At 43.8% G+C, this 12,181-nt stretch overlaps 1 protein-coding gene across 1 annotated transcript in view; it reads left to right on the top strand.

Annotated features, from left to right (window-relative positions):
• The window catches only part of PAPPA2 (pappalysin 2), a 315,464-nt gene that overhangs the window by 132,700 nt on the left and 170,583 nt on the right, over positions 1-12,181 (top strand). Inside the window, exons 4-6 of the mRNA XM_005905526.2 lie at positions 2,129-2,422; positions 4,037-4,229; positions 9,091-9,212. Of these exons, the coding sequence (XP_005905588.2) occupies positions 2,129-2,422; positions 4,037-4,229; positions 9,091-9,212 (609 nt within the window). The remainder of the gene's footprint in view (positions 1-2,128; positions 2,423-4,036; positions 4,230-9,090; positions 9,213-12,181) is intronic.

Here is a 12,181-nt window from a genome sequence, read left to right as displayed (position 1 = left end):
AACAGAAATGTATTCTCTTACAATCTTCATTGATGTGAAGGTTGATATTGCTGTTGAAGAACTGAGAGCATAATGGAGTATGAACTTCAGTGATGATTATTACTAAAACTGGATATGTAAACGTGAAAGGGAAGGCATCTTGAGAAGTGAACATATTTCACTTCCCCAGGTTTATTCAAATACTAGGCACCCTGGATTTTTTAAAAATAGATCTGTTTTCAAACTTCTTTTTAACTTTATATTGACATAATAATGATGTACAAATGAATAAAATTATACAAAATACATTTTTATAAAAGACTAATGTTGATTTTTTTTTACTGGAAGTAATAGAAATGATAAACAAGGGACTACTTTTATTTTAGATGTGAAAGTAGACAGTATATCTGAGGACAATTCTAAACATGCCTTGGTTGATGTCAGCATGACTGACTAGACTGGAAGAAACTAGAACTTGGATTTAAAAACTGTCCTGCACAGCAAAAGAGACATAGATGTATAGAACAGTCTTTTGGACTCTGTGGGAGAGGGAGACGGTGGGATGATTTGGGAGAATGGCATTGAAACATGTATAATATCATATAAGAAATGAATCACCAGTCCAGGTTCGATGCAGGATACAGGATGCTTGGGGCTCGTGCACTGGGATGACCCAGAGGGATAGTACAGGGAGGGAGGTGGGAGGGGGGGATCAGGATGGGGAGCCTGTGTACACCCGTGGCGGATTCATGTTGATGTATGGCAAAACCAATACAATATTGTAAAGTAATTAGCCTCCGATTAAAGTAAATAAATTTAAATTTAAAAAAATAAAAACTATCCTGCAAATTAAGTAGTCACTAAAAAGGCACACTGAGCTGCCCATTACAGAAACCAATGGATATGATGCTGGATACCCTGGTGATTGTGTTCTGCCCGTAAAACCATGTAAAGTAGTTCTCTCTCGGGTATTGCATAGAGTTCAGGGTGGATCATATGGAATATCATCTGGCAAAAGAAAGGCAGAGGGATTCTTCTGGGGGCTCCTGCTCTACTCAGCTGACTACTGATATACAAAGGGCTTAGGTATGAGGAATAAAGCAAGTCCTGGAAACTAGGATCGGATCTAGGACACAAGGCGGGGGGCCAGCCTGCAAACACAGCTAAGGTGACTCTGAAGCCTAGGGTCGGTTGGTCCAGACCTGTTGACATGCTGTTTCAGGTCCTGGAGATGAGAATTGGTCTGATCCTGATAATGTTTAGGGGTGAAAAAGGAAAGTCTTCCATGGGAAGAGGAGAAAAGCAGGGACTAGACAGAAGTTAGGACACTCAGAGATCCTAAGCCTTTTCTTTTGTAACAACAGTGATGCCACTGGCTGTTTCGTCCAAGTCCATATTGGATGTAATGAACTCTTCTCTGAAATATCTCTCTTGGTGTTCTTGGGGAGACTGGGCGAAACGAGGGTGGAGCATATTCCCTGTAGAGCTTGTGACATTTGGAATTTCATGATAGTTCAGTTGGACGTCTCTTTTGTCTCAGTGGTTGTTAGTTCCTTGAGAGCATGGATCATAAAATCAGAAGCAACATGTAGAACTGTCACTTACTGAACTCTTTCAATATGCCAAATGCTTTAAACAAAAGAAGAGGAGTGTTATTATCTCTACTTTACAGACAGCAGAACTGATCTTCTAGAACGTCAGATAGCTGTTCAAGTCCTCAGAGAATTGCATGTGCTTTCATTTAAGACCAATGGCTCTCAACCTGGGAAGTTTTAAAAAATATTGAGTCATGTACCCTATCCTCAGCTATTCATTTCACTGGGGCTGGCATTTGGACATCTGTATTTTTCAACGCTGTGAGGTGATTTTAATATGCAACCAGGGCTCAGAATCTTGGCCTTCTCTCATGTCGCCTTGTTGTATTGTTATCCCTGGTGTCCAGTACAACACTCACCCAAGACAAAGGTTAGAGACATGTTTATTGATTAGTTCAGAAGGTGTTTGTGGCAAAAGGGAAGAGCAGGGGCTGAATGCCACTAGAAGTTATAAACTGTTCCCCTTAGAGGCTGGAAATGAACACTGTTTCCAGAAGGCAGAGGCTGGTTATTCATTCTATGCTTAGAGATATTTTGCAAACCTTCCATTGCAGGTGGTGTTGTCCTCAACCCAGCCTATTATGGCATGCCTGGCCACACCAACATCATGATCCATGAGGTGGGGCATGTCCTGGGACTCTACCATGTCTTCAAAGGGGTCAGTGAGAGAGAATCCTGTGATGACCCCTGCAGGGAGACTGTGCCATCCATGGAGACAGGAGACCTCTGCGCTGACACTGCCCCCACTCCCAAGAGTAAGCTGTGCCAGAACCCAGAGCCTGCCAATGACACCTGTGGCTTCACCCACTTCCCAGGGGCTCCATTCAACAACTACATGAGTTATACAGGTATCACCAATGTCCTGATGGATTTCTTTTCTGTTAAGATTACATGGAGGCCTTTGCTGGCTGGGAGGGTGGAGGTATGAGAATTAGAGAGTATCATCAAGAGTCATTCATGCCAGAGAATTGAAGTGTATTTATCATGGCATTTATTTTCATGTTCTTGAAGAACTTACAGAAATATTGAAGTTTGGATTAGTCTCATTGACTACATTCTCCTCCACTAAAAACTAAAAGAAAAACACACCTCTGACACAGATAGTTAAAGAGAGAGACAAAGTCAAACACTCTCTTGAGAGCCCCTTGACCTCTAGAACTTGGTTATCCTGCTTCTTTGCCACATTCTTAGGGATTTACTCTGAAGGAGAGTCCAAAAGTGATGGAGAAAGAGGTTTTTGGGTCAAGGTGGCTGTTTTTACTGGTTTTGAAGTTGATCAGAAAGATGGTTCTGGTTAATGTTAGGCTCAGAGTTCCTTTTTCTTTTATGTTATTTTTAAAAGTATCAGATTCTCCTCTTCCAACACTAGCCAAGGGCTGATTCTTAGTCTTCCTATAAAAAATGGTGCTGTCTCACTTAAAAATGGTAATTTCCTGGTCCTGGGGACAACTTTAGTGTCTGGTTTTGTTGTCTTGGATTATGCTTCTTCTTTATCCTTCCACATCTTTCCTGTTTCTGTCAAAAAGCAATACTAGTCATCATCTCCTGATAATGGACTTACATTTATCCCTAAAATTGAGGAGTGATGTGATTCGATGACTTATCCTGGTGGTGAAGGAAAGAAGTAATTTTTCTATAAGGTTCAGGGACTTGGTCATAAGTTCCAAAACCACCCCCTCCCCCCAAAAAGGTAAATGATAAGAAGCTGGCCGTGCCTTTGAAGGGAAGAGAGTGCTGAACTAGTCCTGTCCATGACCCATCAATATATTCCTATCTAAATCTAATCTAGGCACATGATTCAGGTACATAAAATTCATGAGGACCAGCCCTCCAGCAGTGTCCCTTTCCAGGGCAGAGGGACAAGGCAATGGGGTGCGGAGGGCAGAGCTCTTTAGACACCACCTTTGAAGTGGAGAGAGAAAACACCTAAGAAGTAAGGAGAGTGTTGTGTGTGCTTTCATGGAAAAAGACCTGGAAACTAAGATAACTCTCTTTCTAACTTTATGAAAAGTGTCCCTAATGGGGAATTTTGCAGCTCCAAAAGGAAGTTGGGGATCACCACTCCCAGGTGTGATGCCTCCTTGACGTTTTGGCCCTCTTTCCTCGAGCATCTCCACTGAATGCTCACTAACCTTGGCCAAAGTCCCCAGGCATGAAGCAGGTGTCTAACTCCACACACGGTCATGGATAAAGGGTCATACGCTGAAACACTGCCATCTTGTGGTTTCCTGGATAAACAGTGTCAGCTCAGAGCAACCTGTACCGCAGGGCTTGAGTCTCTCACTGGCCCAGCCCAAGGTAAACATCAAGCCCAATTTGCTTTAGAGATAAGCCACTGCTCTTCTCTGCCTTCTCTTTCCCATCTCCAGCCTAGATACTTTCTGGCAAAATCTATCCCCACTTTGGTGGACTTCTCAGGGTAAAGCCTCCATCTCTCTTGTTCCCTTTTTTTGTCTCCGCAGACGATGACTGCACTGACAACTTCACCCCCAACCAGGTGGCCCGAATGCACTGCTATCTGGACCTTGTATATCAGCAGTGGAGCCAGAGCCAGAAGCCCACCCCCATCCCCATCCCCCCCATGGTCATCGGGCAGACTCAAAAGTCCCTCACTATCCACTGGCTGCCTCCTATTAGTGGAGTTATGTATGACAGGTGAGAGGGCGCTGGCTGTGGGTGAGCTGGTATCTTTCTCCGTGGCGTTTCTTATGAATGAGGGAAAGAATGTGAAATTGGGGGAACCCCAGTTTGTAACAATAAGTGTGCACCATTGCTCAGGGCTGCGTCGGCCTCCCTGCTCCATCCTTATCTCCTGAGCAGGGTTCCTGGGGCTCTCACGTAAGCCAACACTGCATCATGTGTGCCTGCTCCTTGGCTAGGGGCATCTCCGATGTTTCCTTATGTCACATCTGGCATGGTCCCAGGAGCTGTGAAGAGGTTGACAAACGTGGTAACAATGATCTGGCAAAACTGGGACGGCACTTGCTTCCTGCCCAGGTCAGCTGTTATGCTTGGAGTAAGGATGGAGAACAGTAGTAAGGGGCTTACTACTTGCGCAGTAGTGTCTGGATGAAGGGAAGTGCACCGTCTTCCTCCAGGCAATTCTGGGGCTGGGTGGGTAACTGGCCTATTCAAGCCATGTATCAGGGGCTTAACTGGTTTGGGTGGGTGTTTCTAATGCCTCTTTTCTATCTTGTTATACCCTGTGCCTGCCTCAGTTATGGCTATTATATCTCGTGCAATTGTCATTATCTGTTCATTTTCCTGTCTGTTCCACTGCTCAACTGGTAGTTCCAAGGGGGCAGAACTGCTTTCTGTTATCTTGGTTTCTTGGCCTGCCACAATAAACACCTAATTCATATTTAGTGAAGAGAATCATTCTAGCTAAAGTTGGTTTTTATTCATCCTCTGCATATTGCTGTAATGATTACCAGGAACATTTCTGTGGCAAAGAGAGATGGAAGGAAAAGGGTGATCTCTGACAATTGGTGGGAAGATGGGGGATGTCGTTTAATGGGGAAGGGTCGGAACCCCATCCACGACCTGCTGTCCATTTTCCCAAAACCTGCCACTGTCTTCTAAATAACCAGTGGTCGTGGTTTACTGGGGCCTTCTGTGTGAGAGGCATTCACTATGTGAGATGTTTTACCTGAAATTATTTTCTTTAATTCTCGCGGTGAGCCCAATCCCTGCTGTATCAGTGAGCAATCCAAGGCAGGGTAGAGGTGAACTGGGTACATCCCCGGGAATTTCAGAAGTGGAGGATGTGGAATAGATTGTTTCTTTGAATTTGGGGCTTTCTCATTGAGCAGGTGGATAGCCCCTCATCTGTGTGACACCTTTCTGGGTGTCAGATCCCTGCTGAGGAGATGAGTGTCCCTGAAGCATGTTCCCGTGTATTCCAGCTTTTCCGAAAACCTAGGAGAGAGGACAGGCAGAGACAGGGATGGGAAGAAGCAGGTGAATCATTTTGCAAAGTGGCTTTCCCAGCCTTCTGGGGTCTTGGTACTTTGCTAGCCTTACTGCATGATGGTACTTAGACTCACAAGCCTATAAAGCAGTTTCGATTTTCATCAGCCCCCAAGCTCTCACAGACCCCTTTTGTGAGTTGACCTATATCTCTGTGATGTGTGGAAGAAACCTCTTCTTGCGAGTGTGACCTTGGGTGGCTCTGGCTGAACAGTAGGCCCTCCCTGGGTATGTGCAAACCCACGTTTTTACATCAGTTTATGTAACATGTGTAAACAATTTAATCTTTCAATTCTCTCTCTGGTACAAACGTTACGATAAAGCAGACATCACTGCTGGCTGGCTGCGAGGCTGTTGGCAGCAAAGGCTGCAGTTGGCTTCCTTTTCTCAGCGAGGTGGGCCACAGCGCCGAGGCCTCACGACACGTGTGTCGGGGAGACTCACGTCACGTTCTCAGGGATTTGTGTCATGCTTGGAGTTGTGTTTACTCCTCTCCAGTAGGTATTTGGAATCCTTATGTCAGAGAGAGCCCAACCACGCACTCAGCGGCGGCCCCGGAAGAGCCAAGTGCATCAGGGAACTGTGGTTTGGAATTGTGTCCGCAGCGGCCGTGAGTGCTGACTGCAGTCACGGGTTGCAGTTAATGACACCTTTTCATTGCCAAAGTCCTGGACACTTGATGGTGTTTGGGAATTTGCTCAGAGAAATTAAGAAATTTCTGACTGTAGGCAGTTCATCTCTCTGAGCCTGAGTATCCTCACTCGTAAACAGGGATGAGAAATAATTTATGAAAAGCATCTCGTGGGACAATGCCAGGTATTAAGCACACAATAGTGTGCTTAATACACAGCAGCTGGTAGTGAGAGGGTAACAGGTAGGAAGGCCAGAGGTCCCCAAGCGGCAGGAGGAAATAGACAGCAAGTGTATTTCCTCCTCTACACAGAATTGAAAGAGGCTTCTTTTAATTCTATGTTGAAGACACCTGGTTCTGCCTTGAGCTAATCGATGTGTTTTTCTTATGGAAATGTTTTTCTTAAGCTATGTTAATGAAACTATGTTATCTGCTTTGGAACTGCCTGTCTTCAAAATGGTTCCACCTAAGACTAACTTTTTCACTTTTCTCAAACCTTGGGTCGATAATGGCTCAACAAACCAGTATTCATTGCAACTGTTTTATGGCCAGGGGATGACACACCTCCTGCCCTCCTATCTCAAAAATGCATATCGTGGAAGAGCAGCCTGGTGAAACTCCCTCAGGCTTAAGGTGTTTCTTTTATCTGATTGAGAAGACTCTTGAGAGTCCCTTGGACTGCAAGGAGATCCAACCAGTCCATTCTGAAGGAGATCAGCCCTGGGATTTCTTTGGAAGGAATGATGCTAAAGCTGAAACTCCAGGACTTTGGCCACCTCATGTGAAGAGTTGACTCATTGGAAAAGACTCTGAATCTGGGAGGGATTGGGGGCAGGAGGAGAAGGGGATGACAGAGGATGAGATGGCTGGATGGCATCACTGACTCGATGGACGTGAGTCTGAGTGAACTCCGGGAGTTGGTGACGGACAGGGAGGCCTGGTGTGCTGCGATTCATGGGGTCGCAAAGAGTTGGACACAACTGAGCGACTGATCTGATCTGATCTTTATCTGATTAGAAGCTAACAGACAATGGCTCAGCTAGTAAAGAATCTGCCTGCAATGTAGGAGACCTGGGTTTGATCCCTGGGAAGATCCCCAGGAGGAGGGAAAGGCTACCCACTCCAATATTCTGGCCTGGAGAATTCCATGAACTGTGTAGTCCATGGGGTCACAAAGAGTTGGACACAACTGAGTGACTTTCACTTTAAACAAGCATAAAACACCTTGTTAAAAACTATCAAGCAGGCACTCTTTCTGTCCCCTTCTGATGTTTATGTCAGAAGCTTTTCCAATCTCTGTTATACTTTAATAGAACTTTGCTACAGAAAAGGGTCCAAGTAGTCGAGCCTGGTCTCTGACCCTAAATCAAAATCCTCTCTTCCGGAGGTCACGAATCCCGGCGTAACACACAGCTCACAGCAGCAACCTTTCAGTAGCACAATCATTACCCTTATTTGACAATACTGTTTTTCTACCATATTATTGGATTTTACTTTTCTCTTGCTGCTTCTTGAGAGACCTTGATTCGGTACCTCTGTTTGCAGATGGATCATTCACAGTGGGGTTTCCACAAACTATTACGTGTAAAATAAGCTACAAGGATATGCTGTACATCATGGGGAATATGGCCAATATCTCATAATCACTGTAAATGGAGTATACCCTTTAAAACTGAATCACTGTTTATATATCTAGAACTTATATAATATTATATAACAGCTGGCCTGGCGTGCTGCAATTCATGGGGTTGCAAAGAGTCGGACACGACTGAGTGACTGAACCGAACTGAGACTTCAATAAATTTAAAAAAATTCTAAGTATCAGAAACAGGCTTCATCAAGTGATTTACCCTTGCTATTTAGCTATTTACATTACTCTTCAAGATATGGTGCTTGAAGAGCTCTTCATAGTCTTATTAATAGTCTCAAGGATGCCCACAGAACAAGCTCTCACTGAGGGACCGCTTAGACCAGTCTCTGTCCTAACTGCTAGGCACAGAAAGAATAGAGCTCAGCCTGGAACCCCTCCAGGAGAAGGAATGGGAATGGGGATTGTCAATACCAAATATCAGTGTCCCAAGATGGGAGCTAGAAGATGTAGTGGGTGCCCAGAGGGGAGAGTGCTGGTCATCCAGAGGAGTCAGGCTAAGTACCATTGCAGGGGATACACTTGCATAGGTTTTGAGGGATGAATAGGAGCTTGCTAAATAAAGAAGCTTGGAAAGTCGACTTAGCAGGAGAGAGTACATCATGTTTCATGGAACTGTGTGATGGGTAGGATGTTTTTGTGAAGTGGTGATTTGTTATTGTGATGGGAACATAAAATTCATGAAGAAACTGAAGGAGGTAAGGCTAGAGCTCTTCTCTGAAGGATCTTGGGTCATGATCAGGAATTTAGGCATATCCCCATAGGTGTTGGAGAACCAAGAGGCATTATATTTCACATGACCCTTACATGTGTGATTAAAAAGTGGAGTGTTAAAACATAAGACCACATATAGCTAGTAAGTTTACTGTGAAAACTGCTGTTCGTTTTACTCAGGGGAATGCAAGGAGCCTCTGGCTGACTTATTGAGAATCAGCAAAAAAGCTGTTTTATGCTGAAAGATTCAGATTGTAATTATTTTGTGTTGACCATTGCTGGGATAGAAGTCCTCTTTCATCTCCACAGGCCTCCTTTATGACTTAGTTAAATTCTTCTGCTTCATAACCTTGAGATTTTCATGTCACTCTGAATTTTGCAAAGGTGAGGTCTATACAAGAAGGGAGTGAGTTGCGAAAGAGCTGTGTTCCCAGTTACCCCCCAGGGCCTCCATACCCACTGTCACTTCCCTGCCCCAAAAGTCATCTGAATTTTGTTGTCCCAGTCCATCTGACCTATTCTTCCCATCTCCACCCCCCGCGTTGTTTTCGCAGGGCCCCGGGCAGCGTGTGTGGCGCCTGCACTGAAGATGGCACGTTCCGTCAGTACGTGCACACGGCTTCCTCCCAGCGTGTGTGTGACTCCTCAGGTTACTGGACTCCAGAGGAGGCCGTGGGTAAAGGACCATGGCTTTTTCATTTACACCTTGGTGGCCACTGAGAATGGGGGTGGAGGTAAAGGGTGAAGTGGTGGCAGTGAGAATAAGGCAGTGTGCGTGTGTGTGTGTGTCTGTGTGTATGGTTTGCTGGAAAACTCCAGGGATCTGCAAGTGACTGGCTGGGATCTTTGTGCGGATGGCCCACCTGTGCTTAAGGTGGTGGTGGCTGTGCTGAGTCAGAGGACAGATGGGGGACCGAGGGAGGAGAACTCTGGGGACGACTTCAGGATGAGCTGGCTCCAGCACATCATGCTATTTGTGCCCGCCAGCCCATGGAACAGCCTTGCCACAGGATGACGTAAGCTGATCTCGTCCCTGCCTCTGTCAGGAAACACTTATGCACACTTACTGAGCCAGCCGGGGTGGGGGTGGGGTGGACTAGGTGTTCCAAACTCATCGTTCTCATCTATGCTATTTTATGAGTCTATTAACCTGTGGTGCTGGTTGTGCTTTGGATGTGATCTAAGCTAGGCTCTGGGAGGGGAAAATGTTTTTAGCTGTTGTCCCCTTTCCTGTCCCACCCCCAACTTCTCAGTTACATATTCACTCACATACGTGTATCAGTGCCTTACAGCAAATTAGAGCATGAATGCTATCCCAATTCAAGTCCCAAATATGCTGTTGACATGAGTTTCAGCATCTTCTGATGAATGGCTTGACTTTTTCCATCATGACTGTCCTGTTTGGTCCATCAAACCATCAGCGCTTACCTAGTCATCATCTTCTCTTGAGTAAAACAATTCAATCAGATGTGTTAGGCATGGTCCTATTTGAGTTAGTTTGCAATCTTGACTCTGATAAGAAAAAAAGGAGAACGTTGGTCTAAGAATCTACCATGTCCCCTTGGGCTCCCAGTTACTCAAACAACAGGAGCCTGAAGGAGAAATCTGGAGGGAGACAATTGACCTGACTGATCATATAGGACTTTTTTCAAATGAGTTTTCAGGGAAGAATGGAAAGTGACTATAAAATTTACATTGGCACGGCACAGGACTCATTTAGAGACTGGCATTTCATAAAAGGCCATTCTTGTGGCAAACAGTTTGTCCTGCACTAGTGTTTTAATGCCTATTTGACTGTCTGGCCCTGTACTTTTTCCTTTTTAATTCTTGGAAAAATTTAAAGTTATCTGGTAGAGGTGAAAGGAATTAGAAGTTCTGGTTTCTAACTCTTGTATTGTGTCTCCAAGCAAACCAAATTAGCTTTTAGGGCCTCCACTCCATCTTTTCACATGAGATCATAATAAAAACTTTCTGACAGACAGTGCTACTGTTGAGGAGTTGGCTTCCAAGGGCCTGCAGTCTGCTAGTATTTGGGGATGACTATTGGAAAATACTGCTGGGAAATACTGGTATTCCTTTGTTTTGAACAGGTGAAGAATCAAGTCATATTTTAAATATATAAAATGAAAGGAATTGACTCCCAAGCAGAACACACACAAACACAGATATGATCAAAATGTATTTAATGATACTTATTGGACGTTTATTGATCACCAACTACATTATGAGTACTATAAAGATTAGAAAATTGAACCAGATATATTCCCTGCTTAAATATCATCTTCTTGGAGAGAACTTCCCTGGCTACATGATCTGAAATAGCCCCCAGTCTCACCCCATCATTCTCTAGTCCTTTTTCCTCCTTTATTTTTCTTCAGAGATGACATTACCACTTGAAATTACACCTCTTTATTTACTGTTGCACCTATCACCCTACAGTAAGATATATGTGGTCAGTATCTTTATCTTGTTCATTACTCAATCTCTGATACCTAGTTTAGTGCTAGATATAAAAGAGGTATACAGTCAATTTTTATTGAGTTAATGAATGAATGGATTCATAATATAGGGAAAAAACAATAGGGACTGAAAGATGTAACACACACACACACACACACACACTTGAACTTATTTCCTCTGGGATATGGAACATTGTTTTCCAAATCCTGAAGGGATAAGTCATTCTATTTTTGCACATATAGTTTGCAAATATTCCTATGAAACATCGTACAGATCTTCTATACTAAGTAAGTGAAAGTGAAAGTCACTCAATCCTGTCTGACTTTTCAACTCCATGGACTATACAGTCCACAGAATTCTCCAGGCCAGAATACTGGTGTAGGTAGCCTTTCCCTTCTCCAGGGGATCTTCCCAACCCAGGGATCAAACCCATGTCTCATGCACTGTAGGCAGATTCTTTACCAGCTGAGCCACCAGGAACTACTAAGTAAGGCAGGGTTAAATAGGCCTTGTTTTATAAATGAGGACACGAAGGCTTAGAGAGACTGGCCACAGTCACACAGCTAATGCACAGCACCAAGCAGAGCCAAACTACGTTTTTTTTAATTTAGCAGTTTTCTTTTAATTCTCTTTGTGGGATATAAAAGGAAACCACCTTGTATATAGATTATTTCCACAGAGATGACCTTAATATGTTAGCAATCTTTGATTTTTCACCATTACATTTTTGGCTACCTGGCTACTGAATCTCCTTTTTCTTCTACTAAAGAAAAGTGTTTCTATTTCCTGCGGGCAGTTTCCTGATCGCCTGCCTTACACATATCTGAACTAAAGGGGAAATTTCAGTGTATGGTTTTAAAGTTTGACTTACAGTCCTTTGGAAGGCTTTCTAAGGTATGATCTTAGGGAATCAAAGTTTTGTGAAGAGCAACAGTTAAACAGTGTAGCAACAGCCTGAAAAAAACATTGGCCTTATTAATAAAATAGGGCTTCAGAAGCATTGCTTTATCATAAATTATTAATAAACTAAGTACAAATAGTTCTTCTTGGCTCAAGAATTTTTTTTTTAAATTTTAAAAATATTTTAAAGTTATTTATTTATTTATTTTTGGCTGTGCTGGGTCTTCACTGTTGCATGTGGGATTTCTCTAGTTGCAGCGAGCAGGGGCTACTCTTCATTGTGGT

Source organism: Bos mutus, chromosome 16 (assembly GCF_027580195.1).
Source record: "Bos mutus isolate GX-2022 chromosome 16, NWIPB_WYAK_1.1, whole genome shotgun sequence".
NCBI lineage: Eukaryota > Metazoa > Chordata > Mammalia > Artiodactyla > Bovidae > Bos > Bos mutus.
The sequence above is the reverse complement of the archived record's forward strand: the minus strand, read 5'-3'. Positions and strand labels throughout refer to the sequence as shown.